Source organism: Limanda limanda, chromosome 1 (genome assembly GCF_963576545.1).
Source record: "Limanda limanda chromosome 1, fLimLim1.1, whole genome shotgun sequence".
NCBI lineage: Eukaryota > Metazoa > Chordata > Actinopteri > Pleuronectiformes > Pleuronectidae > Limanda > Limanda limanda.
Window position 1 is genome coordinate 23,198,460 of NC_083636.1, and position 26,216 is coordinate 23,224,675.

The window sequence follows — 26,216 nt, forward strand, 5'->3', positions numbered from 1 at the left end:
AGTCAATGCCCACTGCTTACACACCCAGTACATCTCAATCTCTCTGTTACCAGTTGCGCCAGGCACACGCACCAAGATACCAAAGGCGCACAGTCTCGTTTTCGTATACCATGTTGCACAAAAATAAGTCTGTATGATTTAATTGGTTAGTAATTGCAACGTTTCCACCACAGTGTGTCGTCAGTCAGTGCAGAACAGTGTGTGTCAAACTAAAGCTCATTATAGAGGCTACATCATGTGATTAGGTCAAACGTTTCATTTCTCATCCAAGAGGCCTCGTCAGTTCACTTCATCAGGTTCTGTTAGTAAAGAACAGATACATGTCTCATGGCCCAGAGTTATTAATCTCGTTCCCACACTATATACGTAATATTTTTTTCCCCAAATACCACCAGGGGGCTCCGAAACGTACACATTCAAACAATCAGAGATTTTTTACCAGCTGTCCTTCCTGGTTTGCTCCTTGTTTATTCAATATGTGACTCTGCTGCCAGAACACTTGTCCATGTTGGTGATTTATCATATGGTGTAAACATCGCGCCTTTTATGTACACACGCTCGTATCTAAAGGAAAGCCATGATTGACTTAACAAGTTGATAACCAGTGTTGTGTGACCTCTTAGCCTGACTGTGTTTGTTAGGTTAAGTTCAGCCAGATAACGGAAAGATATCTGGGGTAAGTTGAGTTGCTTCGTGGTACAGGCCCCTGATGTCTGCACATGTCAATATGATGTCCATTAATCCCCTTTAGATTTGTATTTGACAGAATGGACATGGATATGTTTGTCATTGCAAATGTTATTTTTTAACTCTATCATAGTTGCTGCACCTTGGCTGAAGTCCCAGAACATCTTTCAAGAGTGTGTAAGTGTAAGTGTGTAAAGGCACTGGTTTGATGTTTAGCTTATCAATGCAAGACTCCACACATATCTATTTGAGATTTTAAAGGTACAATGAATGTTTTGGTATTAGAGGGTTAGCGTCAGGGTCTCTAAGGGATAATATGATATGGATGATTTAATGCAATGGTGTATGAAACTGTCTCCTAATGCCTGGTTGCCTTGGTAGTTGGAAGAATTTGTGCCTAGGGATTATGCAGTGATTGGCGCTTTCCCTTTCCTGACTGGAGGTGTACAATTGCTGAATGCAGGAAAGGTTGGCAACAATGACTTTTTTCAGTCACAACTGTCTGATGTGGTGTTTTCCTGTTTTGTTTGGTGGCCAATCTTCAGGAAAAAGTGAGTCATGTACAAAGAACAGACTCTGGAACAGAACTGGATCAATAGCTCCCTAGGTAGGTGCAACTTCCTGTGCTGGCACAGGAAGAGTAGGGAAGCTGATCTACTTCCTGTGCAAATACAGCGAGTAGAGAAACTACTCCTCAGTTTTCAGGATGTTCAGCTCAAAAAGGCACGCTGTTCATGATATTCAGAACACGATGATCTGCAAACAATGTGAAAATGCTCTAAATGTTTCAACACAATAACATTTCTATGAAACCTTTTAGGTAATACAAATAGTTTGTATATCAATACAATTTACAAAAAACTGTCCTGGACACATAGAAGTGCATTGCCTATACATAAGCTTGTGTCTGGAGCCAGGCTTGCAGGTCATTCACTCTGTACAGAAGTTTGTTAACATAGCCAAACTGGCCTGGCAGTTGTTCACATGGATGGAGTTGAATGGTGTGTGAACAATGTGGCACGGCTGCGAGAAGATAGAAAAATGCAAAGTTCGGGGACAGTGTATGTTTTATACAAGTAGCCTATTTTTAACAAATATCTGGGTACATTGCATTTATATTTGAGAAGGACCAATTTTGTCAGACCACAGCAAATCTCCCTTACAACCTGTGATCTGATTTCAAGATATCTTGAGGGAATTTTGACCTTATTCTGTGGGACAGCACTTTGATTAGAACTGAGGAGACAGCTAAACCACCATAGATGGTCTGGTTTTATTTGGATTGTTTGTTTCAAGCTCCAGTTAGACGGGGCACATAAGAACACCATACCAAATAATTCATGCCATGCTAGTCACATTTATTCCTCTCAGCAGTGGATCTCCACTTGATTATCAGGTGGTCATGTATCTTGAAGGAAAATAGCTGCCCTCACTGACCTTCAAAAGGTCAAATTAGGTGACAGGATACAATCTCAAGGCAGTCAGGTGATGAGTCAGTGCAGGGTCCCAATAAGCTGCCTCCACAGACCCTGTTCTAAGTGCAGGGATGAATCTGAGTCTTCAGACAGAGAGTTTCTTACCTCAGGCAATATGAATCATTGATGTGCAATTACTACATACCCCTTTAAATGAAAGCTCAGCGGATTCAAATTTTATTCATCACCTCCCAAATGAGTGGTGAAGCTGAACAGATGAACCGGACTCGGACAGCTCCTTCTGTTTTAACTATAGAGCTGGCAGGGATATTATTTCACATCAGAAGAATTACTTTTCTTTGGCCTATACAGTCATTATCAGTGTATGTGTTTGCACACTGGAAGCATTGAGCTTCATGTCCACCGCGAATACAAGAAATTAAGTTGTGAGATGGTGACTACAAGTAAAAATACATTTATTTTATGTATGTAAAAAGGCACATTTAGAGGACACAAAGTAGAGAGAAGGATGCTCTTTCCAAACAAACACAATGACATTATGCCGACAGTGTGAGTAACTTCCATTTCTGCCAGTGTCCAACTGCGTGAAGCAGTAGAAAATAAATTATTTTCCTTTTGATCAAATCCCAAGGTAGTGATCGAAGGAATGCAACCTCATAAGCAGTGAAAACAGTGGTGATGGTGTTGTTCACACATGGTATTAACATATGAACCCTTGTGTTCAGATCACACTTACATCATTTCTGTTCAAAAAGACCAAATTATGTTTCCAGCTCGTCTAGAAGTGTAACATTCTTTTGGTTCAAAAGCAATCTGTAGCAGGTCAGAGGACGTCTGCGGACCTTCCATGAGGTCCAGGACACATTTGTGTTAACTTTGATAAAAGAATTGGGCCACATGTGTTCCACTCCCCAAAGTGTTTGAGTGATTGGATTTCAAATGCAGCCTCAATAGGTCTTGGGTCTATTTCCACCTGAACTTAGAGCTGACCACTTGTGATCTGATCACCAGAAACAGATGTTAATACCAACAGGGCCGATGATGCAAAGAAGGGCAATAAAAGAAGGGTTTATTAAAAGACAGTATTTAGATATGAAATTGATAAATTTCAACAACTACAACTAAAAGAAAATCATTCACACGGTAATTTCAATTCAGCTTCTATTGTTTTCAGTGAGCTTGGCATTTGACCCTTCTCAAGTGACGAGAATAATGTAACTATAACAAGTCATCATACGTATGTGAGGTATCATAGGTCCATTTTGGTGGAACGCCTGCATTGTTCTCATTATTTTATCTCACATTCAAAAACAAATCTAAAAGCGATTAGTTTAATTACATTGTGGTAATGACAATATTAGCCTTGCTATTATTATCTTGGCAGTTGATTGCGTTCATCGTCAGACTTTCTTTTAGACTGTTTAAAAAGAAATAGTCTTCCTTTTTAGTTTGCTTTGGCAGTTGCGGCCAAAGCTGGAACTACAACTTTCCCTATACCCCAGCTTTAAGTTGGCACTTTGGCTGAAGAGCTCAGCTAATGTTACAATTCACAGAAAAATGGCTTTATTACTTATTGTTAGCCCTAATATGAGGGAAGTCGTACCAGTCTATTTTGGGATAACAAGTATGTGAATTAATATTATACTTCATGGAAATATAGAGAACAATTAAGATTACATACAGAGTTAGATGGCTAACATTAGCTTCATCAAAACAACTCTACCTTGCTAATTAACAGTCTCAGCTAGCCTTTTAGTCATGTAAGCTAATTAAATATTATAATGCTACAGTAAGACCTTTTTAACTTCAGGCATGTGTGCAGTCAATACAGCCACTATTCCCCTATTTCCAAAACTTATATTGGAAACTGCAGTTTCTACCGAAAGGTGGCAAGTTTGCATCCCCGCCACTACAACTCATGGTCAGAATGTGTTTTTTCTTAATGAATACAGACAGATCAACAGTTATGGCAGGAAAATATTTTGCAGTAAACAAGCAAGAATCAATATGAATGCGTGTGCGATACTATGCTTTTTTTCCCTTCACATATCTAAAACAGAATTGTTCTATTGTAGTTGTGTCCCAGTTGCAAACTATATACAGACTCTTAATGGCTTTCGTGCACTACTTTGTAAAATGGACTCAGTTTAGTATGTATAGGAAGACACACAAACAGACTGAACTTCCTCGACTTTAGAGTGAGGAGTTGTTATTAACGGGGTAAATCATTCAACAAGAAATGAAGCCTTTAGTCAAAGGATCATTAAAAGTAAGGCGACATGTCCCGTTTCCTTCTATTCTTATTCCTTTTTTCATCACAACCTTGGTTAGACCAACCGTTTCATACAGAAGGAGTACCACAGGTGTTACTACATCAAATGCTTCAAAAACAATGAACCATTTATAGCACAATAGCTTGATAGTGATCCAGTGCTTTCCTCAGTTTTATGTGAAACTGTCTTAGGTCTCCTGAACCCCATGTTCCATGGTAATTGATTAATGGTCATTAAAGATATATTGGAATATACATCACTAAGGCATAACATCAACTGACATAAAGGCTTTATCTGATCTCAACGCCCTGTGTCACAATCTACAGTTAATATCCTTGTCATTTCTTTATTAAGTTTGCATGTTGCATATTCCCAGAATCATTGATCTTAATTTGTACTAATCAAATGTGCAGAGCTCAGTATTACATAAAGTTAGCATATGAAGTAAGCATAGGAGAACCATTGATTCAAAGCAAGGGGGATGAATTATGGGTTAGCAGTTCCCTTGTTGCTTCAGCCCTCTTAGCAAGTTAATTCAAGTGATAGTTTTTAGCAAAGACACCAGTGATTAACAGCGAGTAATATATTTTGTTTTAAAAGCTGGACCTTCGATAGCAGCAATTTAAATACAAAATTAAATCTCGTCAGGTCTACTGAGTGTTGTCAGAATAAGATACAAGGTTAATACCTTGTATCATTTCTGGTTATCACAAAACAGCGTATTAGTGTCTTGGGGAGTTATTTAGTCTTTAGTACTAAGTTGAAATTACTGTATTAAAATAAACAGTAAGACTATCTATAGTAGTAGTATCCAACGTCAGGTCCACATTATATAATTCAATCTAATGGGGTCAGGCAGGCTTATGTTTTTCTAAAGGTTTCAGGTCAAAACGTTGGTGGTGGTATCTCTCTCGCTCTCTCTCTCTCTGGGTTTCTCGGAGTCTCTTCTTTTAAAAACAATTTCAGGAAAATAGGGTTCAAGAATCTTTTGAAGAACTTTAGGTCTCTAGTACATAGAATACAATTGGGACACACTCTATGTAATAGTCTCTACAATAATGTTAAGCATTTCTAAACAAAACAAGAAAACTACATATGGCCACATTTTCAGTGAAGGTTGTTGATATTAATATACATGTGTTAAAATCTCTCAGGGAGATGAAGAAATGATCAGTTAATAATGACGTTTTCTATAGATTCTGAGTTGGCAAGAAAGAAATTATATGATGGAGTTTTTCACAAAACTCAGGTGACTGGCTGGAATGTCAATAAACATCAATGACTTTAAATGTGCATTTGGTTTTACCCAGGACAGATGGGAGACTGATGGGGAGAGACAAGGAACCTCGCTGTCCCCTCAGCTAGCTGTCCCAACGGACTTCATCTATCTTCCAGTTTGTGACAAATACTGGAATCATTCAGCCTCACACAGTCCTGGGTGGCAGCTGCTGTTTGTAGATTCCAGCAAGAGCTTTAGCAGCACTATGGATCATCTGGCGTTGGGTCATACCCGTCATAGCCTGATGCCAGTCTGTTCTGTTGATGTTGGGCAAGCTGCGCTCCAGGACCTCACCCACAGGAACAATCAAACCTGACCAGCGCAGACTGTAGTCAGGGGGAGTCAGAGACTGAGCCTGCACAGGAAGAGTAAAAAAAAAAATGAGGAGATGCAAGAGAGTTCCGATTAAGTGATATCGAATTCATTTCTGAACCTGATATTAAGCACCAATGATGAAAGTAAAGTGTAAACACACAGGCTGACTTATGAAGGACAACCTCCAAGCTTTTTTTTCACAAGAACTTAACAAGTTCTGGAAGCTCTCATGTCGTCCGTCTTTATGTACAGTTTATGTTTAATACTGAAAAGAATAATTTTCCATAATACTCTGTAGTACATGTGAACTTGTCATCTGCTGATTTATACCTGTTGGATATGAGCTAGAGCCAGAGGTGTTGCCTGAGTGAAGACCTCGATGCGGATGCTGTAACTGGGGTCTTCCAGGATCAAACAGCCAACATCGAACCACCTGGAGATTTTAAAGAAAATTAGTACGTACAAATTGTTAACAATGACTCCTCCATGCACGCAAAAGTTAGTCATGGAGTTCCACAACGTTCTACTACTACTACTAGGACCGATATTTTTCAGTTTGTATACGCTTCCTTTGGGTAATATTATGAGAACCTGACATTCATTTCCATTATTACGCATATGACACCCAAAACAAATCTCTAGGAAAGCTTTCTTCCACCTGCACAAAATCAGGAAAATTAGGAACATCCTGTCTCAGAAGGATGCTGAGAAGCTAGTCAATGCATCTGTTACCTCTAGACTGGATAACTGTTATTATGGATTATCAGGAAGTCCCAGTAAGTCTGTGAAAAGCCTCCAGATGATCAAAAATACTGCAGCACAAGTGCTGACAGGAACTAGAAGAAGAGGTCATATTACTCCTGTCTCAGCCTCTCTACATTGGCTCCCTGTAAAATTATGAATAGAATTCCAGATCCTGCTCCTTACACATAAAGATCCACAAAAGCCTATTATGTATTTAAGAGTTCAAAGCAGTGTAATATCCCAAAAGATCACATTGCTCCCTAAATACAGGATTACTTGTGGTTCCTAGAATCTGTAAGAGTAGAATGGGAGGTAGAGCCTTCTGCTATCAGGCTCCTCTCCTGTGGAACCAGCTCCCAGTTTGGGTTTAGGAGGCAGACACCATTTCTACATTTAATGTTAAACTTAAAACGTTACACAGCTGTAACTATAGTCCGTCTCCCACTCCCCCCACCCTCTCTCTTCTCTCCCCTCTTTTCCACTCACCCAACCGGTCGAGGCAGATAGCCACCCTCACCGAGTCAGGCTCTAGAGGTTTGTTCCTGTTAAAAGGGATTTTTTTCTCCCTGCAGTCATCAGTGCTGCATTTTGTGGGAACTGTTGGGTTTCTTAAATTTAGGTTTTAGGGTTTTGACCTTACTATTTATTGTGCCTTGAGATAATGCATGTTATGATTGGTGCACATTTATGCATTACATGACAGTATTCAGTATTATTTACTCATGGTCAACTCAATTCATATTCAACTAGATAGACAACACCTTATTAATTATTACCCCATTAAATGATTGTATTAAACATATGTTAAATTATCAATAAAGTCCACCATCTGTGCCCATTTTAAATGGAGAAATTCAAAAGCTGTTCAAAAAATACATGTCGTTTTTACAGTGTATTGTGGGTAAATGTATATTTACATTTTGTGAAAACTGCTGCATCAAAAGGTGTGACTGTTGAAAAGAAGGACCCTATGGCACACGGAAGGGGATCGAACAACCAACACTCTGGTTAGTGGATGCCCACTCTTCCTCCTGCGCCACAGCAGATATCATGAATACTTGAACTTTTGAAGGTGAAGTCTGCTCCAGCTCTTAAATGCTCCATCAAATTGAACACAGAGAGAATTTTGCATCAGCGTGCAAATGTGTCAGTGTGTGTGTGTAATGTCAGTTATATCTTTTCTTCTTACTTGTCAGGAAAGAGTTCAGCGATGAAGCTTTCCAATGAGACCACTGGCTGTTTTTCATGGATCACACCAGCACGACGTAGGCTGTCGATTCGCTCCTGAGCCCCCTGCACGCAGGAACACAGACAGAGCGAATGCAAGACTGAAACCAAAATCACTTCATTGGTCCTCAGAACTGAACGACTGAATCTGTTTTGTTGGGAAATGTGAGGGTTGAGGGAACAACTATTGTCAGGTACTTGAAGAAGTGATATGATTTCAAGTGACCTTAATATATTCAAAATAATTCTCATACAAAAAGTCGTAAAAGTTGTAGCACATCCTGGCTATTCTGTCCTGAAGAATAGGAAGGACCAGAATGAAAGATGGTTTGTCTATGTAGCACAGTAACATAAATAAAAATATAACACTGGACTTTTCAGCCAGTGGAGGTCTAAAGTTGAAACAAAAAGAATTAAATCACCAACAATTATATTTTGATAATAAATACATTGTTCCACACAGTGGAAGCTTCTTATAAATGAAGAGTAGTTGTTTAGAATGTTTTCAGACATGAACTCCTGACGATGTTCAAAGAATTGGATTCAGACTTTCTCCAAAGTTTGATTTCCACACATGAAGAACACACTAGGAGACTCTGCGCTCAGACGCTTCCATACGTAATAAATATATATATACACAGGTAATATATAAATTATTCTGCGTTCTCACATACTGCCTCTCTGAAGAACCAATTCCTCATCCTTGAAACCTCTACTTCTGGATTAGTTTTTTACAATGATGATACGGCATGAATCTTATCGTTGAGTGGCTTCCTGTCAATACAAAAGTTAACTTCCTGACCGTTTCTTTCTTAAAGTGCAGCACAAAGATTTTCAAAAGTGAGGCATACAGAGTGGTAGTCTGTCTCTAGACAGCATAGTGACTGTCCTGGGCCTCTGGAGGAGCCCTGAGGTGACAGAGATAAACACCACACTTGTACACAGTACCAGCTGCAGGAAAGTACACTCATGTCCTTTACAATTAATAAGGAAACTACAGGCTACCGCAGGGACGGTCAGGAAATCATGTAATCCAATTAACATAATTGAAGAGTAACATGCAACATTTACTTTACAGCGCAACCTACTTTACTGATACATCATTAAAAGTAAAGATATTATTCTGAAATGTTTAATCCTTTATGTCTAAACATTATCCCTGTTTGTTGCTACTGCTGAGTCATGAATATCAGATCGCAAGTGATAATGAGCTTTATACCATGTTCAAGAAAAGGTTTGGATCTGAACTGATATTATCTGCAATATGAAGTATGATGAAGCATGAACCTGCTAAAATAGAACTCTGCTACATTAGGTTGGAGTATTGGCAGCAAACTAACCTTGACACCAGCTGCATAGCCCACTGGCTGTGGGGCAATGTTGGACTGACCGGGCTCTCCAGTGACCATGGCCATTCCAAACACTTCCTGGAAGGCATCTCTGACTGCTTCTACATTCATTTCCTTATCGGAAGTCACCACAATGTCAATGTCCCCACCAGACTCTGTGGAGCAACAATACAGTGACTTTTAGTAAAATGTCTTAACATGTCTTAATGGAGGAATGTAGTGATGATGAGAGCAGGGTTACTTACTGATGTATGGAGCCATGCCTGGATCCAGAGTGGTAATCATAGACTCCACAGAGTGTTTGGTTTTGTCCAGGACTGATTTGACTACAGTGTTGCCTGCTACTCCCTGAGGACACACAGACAAATCATAAGAAGTGACTGTCAGAGGACAGAGCAGAGCTTGCTGTAATAAATTTGAAAAATGGTTAATGCAGATTAATCACCTTCACAGTATATATTAATCCAAGATCAAATTAATCACCAAATAATAAAGAAAGGAAGACAACTACAAATTTCAGTTTTTACATAATATATAATTTCTTCTTACTGAAAAAAAGAGTATAGAAAATACTATCCATGTAATTACCTGGAGTAACCTAGAGGTAATTACTACTAGACTAATGTGAAAAAGAATCCTAGGAAGTGAACACTGTTTGCCAGTGTTCAAGTATGATGAAAAATAAGGTTATTTAGAAAAAGTGTTGCCATTATAGCAGCTGTTTACCAGAGAACCCTTAAAAGTAATAATCCCTTTCCTTTAAGGTCAGCAGGTGAGAATAGTTTTTCAATTGTGTCACAGTACAAAACACAGAAAAAACAGACATTGAAAATTTAAAATATGTGTTCATATCTGTTATTTTATATTTGATCATTCTCTCCCCCCCCCCCCCCCCCCATGCATGCCCTTCACATTACCAAATGTCATTCACTTTTTTGTCTCATCCACAGCTTGTACTTCTGACTCTAGAGCTGCAGGGTTATTAGTAATTCTTTATTGGTGTTGCTATCTTGAGGTTGGTGCTGCTTCCAGCCAGAAATGCTGAATTTATTCAGAAAGTTTCTGAAACCACCTTTGATTAGAGTCGGATTACCTTGATGAAGCCCCAGATGCCCCCACCAGTGCTTATGTCTGCAGAAACTCTGGGATCTTCCTGCTCCTCTGGAAAAGTTATCGGAGATCCAGTATTTAGTCCCCCTGTCATGGCTGGCTGCTGAACCATGGCATTGGATACGACACCTAGAACATATGATGGGACAATTCTAAAAACAAATCCACATAAATGTACATGTATCAACTTTCATCTGATGCTAGAAATAGTGTTTGGAAAATAGTGGATTTTTGGTGCACTATACCAGGGGTTCCCAAAGTGGGGGTCGCGAGACACAGAGGGGGGGTCGCGAAATGTCGCCAAAAAACATATACAATTTTTAAATAATTTCATTAAAAATATATATAAATGTATTGTATAATTATATACATAAATATGAGTTGAAATTAGATAAAACCTTGCAATAAAAACATTTCCATCAGTTTTTTTCTTTGTTGACCTATGAGACACGGATTAGTGGAACAAGTGAGAGTTGCAAGGCCAAAAGAAAGTCCTTACTAAACAGACAATCCCAGCCGCAGCTCAAAGGGCATCATGAGGTGGCATATTTAATTGCACAGGCAAAAAAGCCACACGCAATTGGCGAAACGTTAATTAAACCCGCTGCTGTAGCTATAAATCTAGCCATGCATGGGGATACATTATAAGCCCGTGATCTGGAATCAGTGCTGCTGTCTAACGGGACTTTTGCCCGGTGCATCACCGACATGGCCCAGGACATAACGTGCCAGCTGGTGGATAGAGTTAAGAAAGGGAAATATGCTTTACAGTTAGATGAATCCACAGATAAATTAAACTCTGCCCAGCTGCTTGTTTTCATCAGATACAGTTTTGACGGAAAACGTAATGCTGTTTTGCTCAGCGCTCCGGAGTGGACGTGCACAGGTGAGGACATTTAAAAAAAAAAATACAGTTCTCAATTGTGTCATTGTAGATGTGAAAAGAACACTGTTTAAAAAGGAGCCAAGTTCCACATGTTGACCATGCAAACAGTGTGTTACAGACAGGCGTGGCTCTTACCAGGCATGGCAGTAGGACCCGAGAAGGTTGGCATCAACGGTGTCTGTGGTGTTCGACCAGCGTGACCGCGTGTGATATCATATCCTGCACTCATGGAGAAGCTAGACATGGGGGGACCTACGGGAGGGGCTGACGCACCTGGAGCTGAGGGGTGAAGTGGCCTGATGGAGGAGGCCATAGGTGGCAAATAGGGGGAGGTAGAGGGAGGGAAGGGTGAGTGACCGGGGAAAGGTGAGGGGAGTGTGGAGGGAGGGGGAAACTGGGAGGAGAGTGAGGGGGGTGCGGTCATTGGGCTGCTGAAGGGAGGGAAGGAAGGATTAGGAGGGAGAGTGGTGGAGACTGAGATGGAGCCGGCGCCTGGTAGGGAGAGAGAGCTGGACAAACCTGAAATTAAGAAAGGACTAAATTGAGACACACACTCCATTTACACCTGGCAATAAAATGTGTTCCATATCCAGATTGGATTTTAACTTGATTATATATACACAAATGTCAGAATCGTTGTCCTGCTTCTCAAAAAGTAAAGTTCCAGGTGAATTATTTGTTTTCTTAAAAGCAACAGTTTACATTATCCTCATCTTAAAATCCATATTTCTTTATTGAATTCCTTCTTAACACCAATGTTGTGCTTTTTGTAGCCTATTCTATACTCTGGGATATAAGAATGACAACTTCATAACAATTGAATATCATGGAACCTACTCTGCTCACATAGCAACACTTGATGGGTCATGTCTTACCTATGGTCATCGGGGGGGCGTAGACTGGGGCAGCCACAGTCAGAGGAGGGGTAGGACTGGCAGGAGGTGTAGTCTCAATCCCACTCTCTTCCATCATCTTCTCTATTATACCGTATTCCTTCAATTCAACCCTGATTATAGCTGTAATAAGAATTAAGATGTGTTCATCAGTTCTAAAGCCTGCGGACAGTTCCTAAGGATGTATCAGACCATTAAACCTTGTGAAGCAGAAAATCAAACCCAGACTGCAAAGTAGATGATTTACATTGAATAGTTTCTTCAATATATGTTTATATAGAATTTGGTGTTGCCACAATCAGTTACAAGAAAAGTATTTAGTGCCACAAAAATCCTTTGCATTAATGTCACGTTATATCAACATGATTCCAATATGTTCCATGCAGTGAGTTACACAGATGTTAAGGCATTCAGATATCCAGAGCTGAGGTGACAAAATTAAAATATGACATTCAAACAGGTGCTTCCCTAACAAACACTTCCAGGATTTACCCGCTTCGGTTGCAAAAAGCTGTCTAGTGTTTCACAATTGGATGAACACGTAGTCAACGACTGCCCCAGGGCCCCTGAGGGTCTAGTTTGTTGTGATTTCAATAAATAAACTCATACACAGGACAGCAGTAAAACGGTTAGTTCTGTCTACATGTTGACCTTATTTGACCTAAGGCCTAATCTTCACTTCAGTTAGAACTGTCCTTGAATTGTGCATAATCCTGCACCAGTTATTCTTCTGATCTCATACTAACACAAGGCTGTGTGAGAGAAACCCGTTGAGTAGCAGCACCATGAACCCTCAGGGTCCTCCAGGGGCTCATTCCAGTGCTGAGGATGATATACACCCCCACTCCTGTTTAGATGCTTCAATACAACAAGTAGAAACTCCTGTTCTACATGTCACCATGACGGACTACACATACACAACAGTGCACACTCACTCACTGCTTCCTGATTCTTATGTCAGTAACTTTGTTTCATCTGAAAGCTGCTTTGTTCAGTGTGGTAAAGACCAACACACCACAAGGGCTTCACCTAATCCCAACTGTATGGTACAGATCTTTAAAACCATGGTAGGCTGACCATGTCCGTGCCTTAGTTTGGAACAATTGACAGTTAGCTTCCTTTGCCACACAGCTCACAGCTCAGCTGTACACGTGGACACACACACTCTCTCTGTCAGCGGAAGCAACATTAACATTTAAATATGGACAAAGTGCCTTTAATAGCTTTATCTTCCATCGCCTGTGATATATACATTGCTATTTGCTCCTGTGCTGTGCCTCTCCACTCACCTGCTAGCTCCACTGACGCGACTCTCTGCTGCCATCAACGACCCACCGACCCACTCTGATGACGTCACATGCTGCCACGTCTGCGACCGTCTCCCGGATGGTCTCTATTCCAAATGGAATGTCCTATCAAGTTCTGCCCTGGACTGGAAGAAGGATTGGTGCCTTACCATTATATATCTAATTGTGAATGAGATCAAGGAAGTGACTGTCAAACTGAGTCATCGATTTTATCCCTCCAAACTTTTTCTACACAGAGATAAAAGAACATTGTGGTCTCCTCTTTTTGTCTACTGGTTCCAGAAGATATCCATATTGGGGGTCAGGGTCAGAAACTTTCTGATAGAGACATAGAGACAGAGAACTTGCCATGAAACACGAGTTTATTCCACTAAATCATCTTTACATGAACAATGAACTGCATGTGCAGGTAAATAACAGGACACATTTGGTGGAATATGAGTCAAAAGATTTACAAATTAAGTTAAATGTCCAGTAAATCACAATCTACTGTAGGAAACAGCTGTAACGTGCATGGTTACCAATGTGAATACAAGGGTAAATAGTTAAATTGTTTATTTAAACTATACTACATTAAAAATCTGAAAGCAAGAAAACATACCAAAAATGTCTGTTCAATCTGTTTGTATAACTTGCTCCATTTATTATTTCTAGCTGTTTAAAATGAATACTACTTATCTTGTCACCATCGGTATGTCCTAGTTTTAATTACATGTTGTGATAATGTGTAAAAAACATGGGTAATCTAATCATATATAATATTACACTTACACAGTGATTCAGGTGACACTAGTTAGAGATATCAGTCTTTCTACTCTATTTTCCTTTACAATTTGCTAAAAGTAGTGGTCAATTCTGGGGAATTTGATATCAATGATTAATTTCTAAACTTAAGGCTTTAGACTTCACATATTATTAGTTATATTTACTCTTTTGTAATGATAAGGTATGATATATTGTGATGCTATTTTCTACTAAATAAGTACAAATATATCAATCCCATTCTTCTAAGAAAAGGGGAAATCAGCCCAGGAATTGAAAATGCTATTAGCACAAATAATTAAATAAGGGCTGCACCGACAATAAAAATCTATATACCCTGAGGGGGAATGGGAGTGTAATAGCGCTCATGATAAATTCAGCAAAGCACCATCAGTATAACAACAGTCATACTTCTACTGTTTCTCTGAGGTTCTCATTTGAACCTAAATACTGTTTTCTCTCAGCTAATCCCGATGATTTTGCTTGTATGACTTGTTTTAGCACCGTACACTACATTAGTGAAACTTACTACTAGTATTACACACACACAAATTATTAATTTTGTAAGCATTTCAACATGCACATTTTGTAAGTCAATATAGGTATAAGTATACGTAACTGACAACAGCATTTCGGTAAAAAAGAGAAAGTAAAGTACAGTAGGGCATGACTGTTGTTTTACTGACTGAATTATTACTGTGGAAATGTGGATATGACACTTCATTTATCAAGACAGAGAAACTTTGTTAACAATTCAAATAGAGAGACAACGCAGAGAGGCTTACTTACAAAATAACAGAAATAGAAATAGAAAATGCTCCAACATACGAAAGGCCTGCTTCTCTTTGTGTTGAGTTCAACAAGGCTGTAGCCAATATGAATAAAATGTGCAATTATTAATAAAAGTATTTTCCATTGAAATACTGATCAATTTCATCTGTTAAGGCTACTGTGGTTGATGATTCAATAATGATTTCTAAATACTAGAAAACTCTGAAAAATTATTTCAAATCGTTGGATGATTTGCCCCCCAAATTGTTCACATGAGAAGGGGTCCTCATATATTATTTGCAATTGCAAAATACTGGAAAGGACTCATTTTGGCCCTCATCATTAATAAGGGTTCAAAGCAGAGACCAATTGAAATGTGGCCGTGACCCAGGTGATCAGTACTCTTTAAGTAAATTGTCTTAAAATGTTTATAAAATTATCTTTCCTGACACAATATCTTGATGCGTGGATGCAGTCAGGAGAATATAGTCCTTCTGAGAGACATCTAAGAAATACACAGGGTCCTCGGTGATATCAGGATTAAAGCCGTCCTGGACCAGCTTTGTCTTCTGCTGTTTGAACGTCTCAGTCACATCCAGAGAGGTCTGCAAACACAGGCAGGGACACAAATGAAGAAAATAACTTTACACCTAATATAGTTAAGGCAATGAATACCTTGGTATGACTTACCTGTATTCTGAGAAACCATGGCCAGGCATATCGAGGTAGTGCTTGGACTAAACACTGGTAGAGTTCTGCTCCATTTAATTTGTGTTCATGTTTTAGGACAACAGCCGCCATACCTGCACGACCTTCGTATCCTGCGGACACAGATTGAGAAAATGCATGAAGTCACACTGAATAAATCAGAGAAAACCAGCTGCAGTGCTTCCATGGCCTTACTTTATTTATTCTGTGATATAATGCAGTCAGGGCCCTGACGTGCAACATGTGAAGGAAATGAAAAGTGGGAGGACCTGATGCCTTTGGAAGTTTTCTTTTGAGGTAGTCTTCAGTGTTTTCTGTGGCAGAATGTCATTTAGCCACGTTACATAGTTCTCGGGCAGCAAATGAGACTGTAGTTATGATGTGTAATTTATATTGGCTGATATTCAAACATCAGCAGTATCAATCATGAATCAAAATTTATTTGTATAGCCCATAGCCCACAAATCCCAATTTGTCTCATTAGGCTTTAACAAGGTGTGACATCCCCTGCCCTTAACCCCCAACAAGAGTAAACCTGTTCCAGTAGGTAGAGATAAAAACTTCTAACATCTTGTTTGTGCTTGCTAGGATCCATTTAGCAGTAATAAGCTGTTTGACAAAATAAGTTTTGTTAATCTATATTATTATATCAGTGAAATTTTATAAACTTATCACACTTATCGGTTCAGGGTAATAGAAGATGGAATGTGCTTTTAGTGTGACATACTCAAATGGTGTAGAACCAACCCAGGACTGAGATATAAAGTGCATCCTTTGTTTAATGCATGGCTGCTTTTGGTCTGATGGTCCCTTTACACCGATTCTCTTCATTTCAGGCTAATACAAGGGTTCATTCTTCTATATTAGACAAATACTGGGTGTATTTTCCAAAGGGACAATTTGTTTGGTAAAAAAAATCCTATTTGTGTTACCACTTTACTTACTTGAACAGCAGCACATTCCTATAGTCACATGAGCTCCTCTCCAGTGGAATCATCTCCCAGTTCTCAATGTTTAAGTTTGATGTTTTTTCATCAAACTTAAACATTGATAAAAAGGTTAAAGGTTTTTGGGGTAGTTTTTCGTTACTCTTGTTGAGGGTTAAGGGCAGAGGATGTCACACCTTGTTAAGTCCCATGAGACAACAATGATTTGTGAATATGGGCTAAACAAATACAATTTGAATGATTGATAAAGAGTAGGTTTAAAACCTTTCTTGGACCTGCTCTTATTTAGGCTGATAAAGGCCTAGTTTGTCAGGTGACACAGGACCCATGGAACTTCTCTTTCCTCCTCATCACCTTAATGTCTGTTCAATACATGTTACTGACTTGACTTCTTCCCTGGAGTCCTGGTGCTTTATTGTTTGCAAATTCAGGATCACTGCAGCGGCCACATCATGGATTTTGATGATTGATCGTGATGATGGATTGTCATGGTGGATCATGATTGTGTATTGTGACTGTGATGATGGATTGTGATTGTGGATTATGATCGTAATGGTATTATGATGGTCGATCGAGATCATGGATGCTGATCGTGGTGGCAGCTGATAGTAGATTATGATTATAACTGATTGCTTAGATGTACTATATAACCTCTAAACATATTCTTCCATTACTGACCACTTCTATCTTTACAACTGTCATTACTGCTTCCTTCATCTCCTTTTAAAATATAAATTTAAAATATTGTTGTTTTGTTGTCCTGGGAGAGGAATCTCTCACATGTTGTCCTCTCTATGGGTTTTTTTGGTAGTATTTCCTGACTTGCTGAGGGTTACGGACATAGGATGTCAAACCCTCTTAAGCCCCATGAGACAAACTGTGATTTGTGAATATGGTATATACAAATTAAATTTGGTCACTTAGGCCTTTGGCCTCAGTTAGGGCACCCCCTTGCCAATAGTACTGTTTTTCTGTCCGGTTTTGTGCAGATACTTTTTTTTCTATAATTCTATTTCTATTATTATCTTTCAAATTCTGTTTTGTTTTTGTGGCTCCTCAAATAACATTTCCCGCTTCTCAATTCGATACCAAATGAACAAAATCAAAAAACAACTTAAGCAGTAATATAAATTATAGAGTAACACAGATTCCACAGACCTGGTACAGTGACTCCATACACATTGGCCTCCTTGATAAAATCAACTAGACCTAAAACTTCTGCCACCTCGGTGGTGGACACGTTCTCTCCTTTCCACCTGTAGAACACAAGATTAGATGCAGCTAAACAATAACTTCAGAGTAAAAGTTGTGCTCAAGAGACTGACAGTCATCTTTTAGTTCCTCTGCCAGTGGGTCAGTCTGAGGCCTCACTGTGCTGGTTAAGGGGAGGTGCTACGGGAAAAATAATTCCAATCGGAGTGAGACACTATACCACTAACCCTGATTTATACTTCTGTGTAGAATCACCATAGCCTACAAAAGTAGCCTACGCTGTTGTTAGCATTTATTTATGTCTGTGGTGCTCTCTAATTACAACATTAAATGAGAAAGAAAACCCATATCATGCCTCCATACTGCTTGTGTGGTGTCATCCAAGTGTCGGGAAGCCCCAACATTAATAATCAACTAGAAATGGCATTTTTGTGAAACTGAAACTGAACTGAATATATCAGTTTACATATGATGATATCTTGTGCTACTGACTCTCCTCTCTGGTCACAGCTGCTCAGAGAGGGGAGCAGAATCTGCAGTTGGTTTGTACCGAGCCGGAGTTTCTGTTACCTCCTCCACTCTACGCTTACTTGAACTAATAAACACTAAAAATGAACTATGAATGCGAACTAGTTCATTTTCATTCAAATGAACTGAGCTTTGAACCAGGTCTTTTAAAGTGCTAACTGGCACAGCACTGCTCACTGACACACCAGACAACCCCACACACTATGGCCCAAGGGCACAAACAGGATACACGTTCGCATCGCTTCGTCCGCTAGCATCTCTACTTTCGCTAGTGGACTCTCAGGCTTAAAACATAATGTAAATGAAGCCGTTTCGACTCAAATATGAATGTCTGGGCTTCCGGGCACTTTTTTTTCTGTTGTTTCATTAGGTCTGAAGAAGGGGTCACTTTGGCTGCAACATTTTTTACCCCTGAGACAAAACACTTTGGAGTTTCAGGGGTAAACAGTGTAGCTGAAAAAGGCTTTCTTGTGTGCGTCTTACAGGTGTTTGTCGGCCCTTTTTCATCCTGAGATATAAGTACTCTTTTTCTTTTTTTCAGTTTTGCATCATCAACACACCGACTTGCTCATGGATCTCCTGTTGTGTTCTCACATGGGGTAATTTAGACATTCTCCGGAGTTTTTACTCATGGGCTGGCTGGCAGAGTAATGGTAATCAATATGACCCCAACAAAACATTGTGTATCATAATTTTTGACAAACTAAAACAAAGTTAAATACAAATACTTGGCACAGTTATGATCATACACACTGTCATGATACCTGAATGTGTCTCCGATGCGGTCATGGAAGTACAGAAAGTCCCTGTGATCATGGAGCAGTAGGTCTCCAGTGTTGAAATAGACGTCGCCAGCTTTAAACACATTCCTGAGCAGCTTCTTCTCTGATTGGACCTTGTTTCCAGCATAGCCCAGAAACTGGTTCATAGCTGTCAGAGGGGCTACCAGGATCCCTGCCTCTCCTGTGCACAGAAAGACAATGCACATTTAGAGGACACATCAGCTCTTCTTCTGTACCTACAGCTATGTCCAACAGACTAAATCCCTGTCATGTAAAAAGACTTGGCATGCTATTAATTTACCTTTTTGTGCTCGTATGCATATTCCAGTGTCTGATCTGACTGGCTCGTATGATTGGGGATCATATCGAAGGAGCTCAAATGGCATAGAAAGCTGGAAAAGATAAAAAACACAACATATCATATATTGTTGATTGATGTTTACCATCATTTCAATGTTGACTTTATACTTACATTTCATATTTCCTCTTTTTTTTTACATTTACTTCATGTACTTCTTAATGAGATGAAACATATCAGTGGAGATTGTGTGGTATGGCAGTGGCTTATAACTACCTTATAGCTTTCTTAAGCCTTTTAGAATATTTCAGCTAAATGTTTTATTTTACAACCTACAACTTTGCTGTTTTGGTTCAGCTGTGTCATAAACTGTGTGAGTGTGACAAAGTCCAAGAGGACTTTTTATTCCTGACCTTGTTGAAATAGCTTGCCCTCCCAATCGGTCCGACCTCATCTGTGTAGTTGAGGAATCCGATGCTGGCCTCAGTCAGGCCATAACCCTCTCTGATCTTTATTCTTTTAAAGCGCTTGGTAAACTTCTTCCAAACATCTGATCTGAGACCACTTCCTGCTGCCAGCCGGACCCTGTGAGCTCTCTCCTCTGGAATCTAGAGGTAAAAGCAGCATTTAACTTAACAAAAGTATAGTACAACATTTTGGGAAAGATGTCAATGTACTTATTAGTGCAAATGACAAGAAATATGCTCAAAATGGTTTTGGGGCACTGAACATATTTTTGTCAGAAGTAGGGAGATTCTCAAAGCTTTATAACCCAACATCAACCACCAAAAACACTCCTGGTCATTTGAGGATGATTCCAGACCTTGATTCTGGTCATCCCCATCAGGACAGAATTTCCAGACATTAGGACGACTTACATTTCTGAATCTAACTATTAAAAGTACTGGTATTCACCTGCTCACTGGAAAAATGTAAAAATCTCTTCTCCGAGCACACTTTGTGAAATTCCTTTTTTTAACTGCACCTTTACCTTGAAATCAAATATTACAGTTTACCAAGAAAAGAGATCTATGTTTTATAGACTTACCACAGGATGATTGACCAGGTATCGACAGAGCTCTCCAATGTACTGCACCACAGTCACATTGTGTTTCACACAGTCCTTCCAAAACTGACTGGCAGAAAACTTTTTTTTTAACACACAAGTTGCACCTTAGATCCAAAAGAGAAAATATTGTGAAGATGTAAAGGCAAGCAGTTAGCAATGTATGACAGTATGCAAATAGAAACTCAGTTGTTTCTCTTTTTCTACATTTTAACAATGTCAACATAACATTTACAAATATAGCTGAAGAGAGAAACTTCCTTTTCTTTGTTTCAGGCTTTTCTCCTGCAATGTGAGGAAGTGAGAATTCCTTATGGACCTATTAAACCAAAATCCTTCTTCATGTTGTTTTCCTTAAGCATTTGTTAGAGAAGTCCCTTGATACTGGCCTACAATAAATACTGGAAACAGAGGGAAATCGCTATACTGGAATGCTGCTCTGGAAAAGTGCTAAATGTGTGTAAAAAAGTTCACAAAGCATAATTAAATTTAAATTTCAAGGCTTTCAGTCTGAAGGTGTAATACAGAGCATTGTATGTGTAAGCACACCAAAGACTGAGTTTAAAATCTACAATGACTGAAGTATGGCTGTTTTTACCAAGGCTTATGCATCCTCCAACTCCCAACAGGGAAGCAGACATGTGGTAAAGAGGAAGAGTGATGTAGATGATGTCATCAGATGTGGCTCCACACACTGCAAAGAAGGCCATACTCACTATGGCTTTCAGGTGTCCTATGCGGGCTGCCTTCGAGAGACCTGGGACAGATTGGCACCAGATATGGTTCACAAGCTGTATGTTTTGTACAGTCTCAATAATTTGTAGTTTGTCCCTTTTTGTTATACATGTAACAAATTCAAAACACAAGGCCTCTGAGTTGAAAATATTGACTATTGGTTGAGTTGAATTATTTATCTAGCTTACAGGAACATGAATGTACAAAATGTTATGCCAAACCATTCCATAGTTGCTGGACCACCAAGTTTTGTTACTGGTGGTTTGTGCAGAATCAGCAGCCTGTCTTTTATGGATTCAAACTCTGTTACTGCCAAGTCTTTGTTTGCATTACAAAACAATAATCTGGACATGGTCATTAAGCTGGTAACTCACTGTCTGGTGAGACTTATGTTGGTAGGTCTGTGTATTTATATCAGAAAAATAGACTATTCTCAGCTTCACAATCATGTGACCAACATCCGGTATCTTGATCTCAATAGTTGCAGAGATTGCATTAAAAATACATTTTATAATTTAAAATGTCAGAGTTACAATCAGTGCTGAAAACACAATTTCAACTCAATGTCCATTGTGTGCTTTTCTGTTTCTGATCCTATCACATGAACTAATTCATCTGCCACTTCATCTTTAAGTACTCAACTAGAGTTGTTAAGCTGTTATTTCTGCACATTGTAAGGTGGCTGGCCACCTATAGGTAACAATATAACACAAAGCTCACACAGTACCTGTAGTGCCCGAAGTAAAAATGAAGAGGAAGTTTGACATGATGTCAACTTTAGGAAGGTCACTTAAGGTTTCTCCAGACATGTGTTCAACCTTATCCAATAAACTGTTAACATCCTTGGATGGTGATGTGTGATCTACCACCCACACAGCCATGTTGTCCTTCTTCAAATCAGGTAGCACCTCCTCCACCAAATGCACCAAATCTGGATAAAGAGACAAATTTGGTTATCTGAGCGCTGCTTCATCACACAGAACCACAGCCAGTAAACAGACGTGTACAGAGAGCTGTTGATTCCACTCAATGGTCATTTTTGATCACATCTTTGAGTAAGGAGGACAAAGTAAGTGGAACACTCGTCCACAGTGTTCCACTTACTTTGTCCTCCTTACTCAAAGATGTGATTATATGTCAAACCATGACACGGACACGAGGTAAAAGTAGCAGTGAAATGATAAATTAATAATCGAGACTGAAACTCACAATATTATTACTGACATACAGGAACTTCGGGAACTGTTAAACCCAAACCCACTGCCACAGCTGCAGGTGCAACCTACTGAGCAGTCATTACCATATTAAAGTAACAAAACATATTGCACAATACAAGCTATCACACATGCATATCATGACATGATCTACTTCATTCTATTCAAAGTCAGGGCCAGTTGTATTTTTATCAGTATTACACACTTTGCTTTGTTCAAGACAGATAACAACCCTGAGATTGCTGACCCAACGTTCAAGTCAGCAGCGCGGGAAACTATATCCCCCAACACAACACAAAAACTAAGACTGACATTCACAAATCTACATAATCTCTTTAACAAATCGTGGATTTGGAGAATCGTGACACCCCAGGTCAATATAGTCACATCCCTCACATTTAGGGACTGCACACCAGTCCTGTAAATACTTTCAGTGTGACTATTGAGGGGAGAAGTCATGGCATTGTACTTTGCTCTGTACATGACAACTGTCAGTTATCAGTTTACCTTTAACTTCACCACATCCATACTATCTGACAGCTACACTGTACTACTGTAGTTGGTCAAAATTGTACATACAAAACCTTTGATCATCTTTAAAAAGATAATGGTTGGATTTTCTCCTGTCTACATTTTAAAATTTGACCTTTTTTTATGTTTAGTTATTTTTAATTACACTTGCTCTCTATATAATTTATGGGGATGTAACTATGGCCCCATTCAGCCCTGGCTTAAAGATGCGTCTTGAGTTATCCAATCACTAATGGTCAGCTCTAGGTACTGGTGTAAATGGATGTACCTAAGACACAACGCATTCGGGGTGCGATCACTCAGATCATATGAATCATATGCCCCATTGAAGAAGCACCTACAGCTGACGTCCTCTGATCTGCTACAATTTCATAATGAACCTGAAACATTGTTATAATTCTGTGATTCACATACATTGATTTATTTCTGGCCACCGCCATCATATCGGTCAAGATGTGTTCTAATGCCAGGTGTGAACAGTGCCTCAAAAAGTCATGGCACACTATTTGTCTGTGATGAACTCTTTTTTAATCTCCAAAAAAAAATTAAGCTGCCTTCAGATATGGACTGCACGCCACAGTTTCTCCACACAGTTAATTTGCCACTTCCTGTCTATGATTTTCTGCTGTTGTAAACACATCTGTGCAGGGAACCTCCCACTGCATTGAGCATGTGAGAAAGGTAAACTGCAGGAAAACTCCATAGTCAATTCTACGGATCTACCCGCAGGCCATGACTGAAAACAGCTATAGTGAGATACTTTAAAATGTTACGTTTTCCATAATTTGCCAATATGGTGTGAATGCAACGAAATCGACAATTGGTCAAAAGCATTGAACAAAAAAAAAAGGAAAAGAAAAAAAAACATTTTAATTGCTGTTAACAAAGACAATAAATTATGTGTTATGCATCAACGTGCATTGTACATTTGTACTCTCAGAATCTGTGTGCTGTTTAAATTCCGGGAACCCTGACACTCGGGCAGGAAAGGGGCCCCTAAAAGGTTTTGTACGGCTCTGCACGTCCATCTGTTTGTGGTAGGCTATGACTTTAAACACCTTGCGTGTGAGGAAACTTGTGAGGAAACGTGTGAGGAAACGTGCACTACCTGCCCCGACAACGAGCGTCTTCGCCCCGCAGCTTTGTAGGCAGTGGAGCAGAGACTTGGCTTTAATGTTGACGTTGAGAAAAGCGACTTCACAGCCCAGTTTGCATAATCCCAACCACACGCACACAAAGTCCGGTTCGTTGCACATCAACTGAGCCACAATGTCTCCTTTCTTCACACCGATCTCCGTCCGCAGCGCGTTGGCAAAGCGGTTACTCCTGATGTCCACGTCCCGGTATGTGAGGCTCTGCTCCTCGAAGATAATGAAGGGTTTGTTCGGCTTCCTTCTCGCCTGATAGAGGAAACAGTCGAGGTACGTGATGATCCCCTGCTGCATGCGAGCCTGCGACGTCTTTCGGTAGCTCCGAAGTTTAAGGTAGTAAATCAAATCCTCCCAGAAGAAGGGATAAGTCAGCCTCTGGTAGAAAAGTAGAGCCAGCAGCGCTGCCAGGAGGCTGCCCAGCACCACGCTCACCATCATGATCCCACTTCCACACTGGTCCGCTGCTGTGCTGCTACTGGGCTCCAGGAAACCTGCAACTGATAGCACACGCATAGGCTTGCCATACACACACACACACACACACGCGCGCACACACACACACACACACACACACACACACACACACACACACACACACACACACACACACACACACACACACACACTCACAGACGCACACACACACACACTCACAGACGCACATACACACACACTCACTCACAAACGCACATTTGCTATGCACAATTGTTCTCCCTATAGTTGTGAGGACACTCATTGACATAAAGCTTAGCCCTTAATCTTAAAGTAAACGCCTAACTCGAATTCTAACCCTAACCCTGAAACCAAGTCCCAACCCTCAAATAACAATTTGAATTTGCGAGGACCAGCCAAAATGCTCTCACAATGATGGTATTCAACCAAAATTAGACACACACACACACACTTGCAATGCACAATTTGTCTCCCTATAGTTGTGAGGACACTCATTGACATAAAGCTTAGCCCTTAATCCTAACCATCATAAGTAAACGCCTAACCCGAATTCAAACCCTAACCCTGAAACCAAGTCCTAACCCTCAAATAACACTTTGAATTTGCAAGGACCAGCCAAAATGTTCTCACAATGATGGTATTCAACCAAAATTAGACAGACATGCACACAAACACACACACATACACAGAACTTTTGAGCCCTCTGCACTCAAAGTTACTTGCTCTACCTAATCTCCCTAGAAGACTGAGTCTGGTGGACTCCTTCTGGGGAGACGCTGGTTACCCACACAGTCACTTTTTATTCACTCTTTACCTAAATTCCACAACAGCTGAACAACAAGCGTGAACAGAGCTCACACTCGGAAGCTCATATTCCAGTGTTTACGCAATACACTTCCTTTTTTGGCATGTCTGAGGCAGCTACTGACAGATGGGAACTTGTACACACCTTCACACTGGAGCCCCTGAGGGGATCTTGGGGACATTTTTGCCTTTTTCAGTTTTCTTTTCGGATCATCATGGCTGTGTTAATGCATATGGCATGACACAAAAGATGTGTTGGGTTTTTGTGGAATTTGAACATTTCAACCTCTTTTCCTCCGATATTTGTATCACTGCATGAAGAGAAAACAACATTCTAGCACCTTCAAGGCAAAAACGGTCCAATTGAAACCCTTTGTAAGTGCTTTTTTTGATACCTCTACCATTAGAACATAAAAGCATGCATTCCATGTATTTATCCTTTCATTCTGAGCCACTGGCTTCAAATTGATATTTAATATTAATTACCATCATATTGACCCATTTTCCCATATTTGGCATAGAGGTAAAATACTATATCCAGGTCTCCTTTAGTGGCACTATTTCTGTAAAATGGAATCTATAAACCTAATGTTTTCTACTGATATGATATGTGTGTGTTGATATGGACTTAGGAGAGTGGGAAAAACAGTGTTTTTTGTCTGTGATGCTCATATGCATGTGAGGGCCTACACATGCATGTTTATATAATAAACCACACCTCAAATCTTTGAGTATATTTCTCTTTATG

The 26,216-nt window shown here is 39.7% G+C and overlaps 2 protein-coding genes across 2 annotated transcripts; both read right to left on the minus strand.

The window, feature by feature from the left end:
• Positions 1-2,561: 2,561 nt before the first annotated feature.
• On the minus strand, positions 2,562-13,549 carry prrc1 (proline-rich coiled-coil 1). Its single transcript, XM_061072420.1, has 9 exons — positions 13,489-13,549; positions 12,182-12,322; positions 11,442-11,825; positions 10,404-10,549; positions 9,556-9,658; positions 9,302-9,465; positions 7,924-8,027; positions 6,321-6,423; positions 2,562-6,030 (listed from the first exon to the last, which is right to left on the minus strand). Exons 2-9 carry the CDS (start codon positions 12,276-12,278, stop codon positions 5,821-5,823), a joined length of 1,311 nt encoding a protein of 436 aa, XP_060928403.1. The 5' UTR covers positions 12,279-12,322; positions 13,489-13,549; the 3' UTR covers positions 2,562-5,820.
• A 301-nt stretch (positions 13,550-13,850) lies between these two features.
• On the minus strand, positions 13,851-24,677 carry LOC133009221 (long-chain fatty acid transport protein 2). The gene is made up of 10 exons (XM_061076659.1): positions 24,169-24,677; positions 22,043-22,246; positions 21,179-21,337; positions 20,563-20,687; positions 19,928-20,122; positions 19,518-19,608; positions 19,199-19,397; positions 17,853-17,950; positions 15,730-15,860; positions 13,851-15,644 (listed from the first exon to the last, which is right to left on the minus strand). Exons 1-10 carry the CDS (start codon positions 24,647-24,649, stop codon positions 15,468-15,470), a joined length of 1,860 nt encoding a protein of 619 aa, XP_060932642.1. The 5' UTR covers positions 24,650-24,677; the 3' UTR covers positions 13,851-15,467.
• Positions 24,678-26,216: the final 1,539 nt, after the last annotated feature.

Coding starts and splice junctions, on each gene's coding strand:
- LOC133009221 (XM_061076659.1), bottom strand. CDS start 24,649: ATGATGGTGAGCGTGGTGCTGGGCAGCCTCCTGGCAGCGCTGCTGGCT. Junction 22,247..24,168: donor GACGCTCGTTGTCGGGGCAG/GTAGTGCACGTT, acceptor CTCTTTATCCAG/ATTTGGTGCATTTGGTGGAG. Junction 15,645..15,729: donor CATGGTTTCTCAGAATACAG/GTAAGTCATACC, acceptor CTGTGTTTGCAG/ACCTCTCTGGATGTGACTGA.
- prrc1 (XM_061072420.1), bottom strand. CDS start 12,278: ATGATGGAAGAGAGTGGGATTGAGACTACACCTCCTGCCAGTCCTACC. Junction 8,028..9,301: donor GCTATGCAGCTGGTGTCAAG/GTTAGTTTGCTG, acceptor TCCTGCGTGCAG/GGGGCTCAGGAGCGAATCGA. Junction 6,031..6,320: donor CTCTAGCTCATATCCAACAG/GTATAAATCAGC, acceptor CTTCCTGTGCAG/GCTCAGTCTCTGACTCCCCC.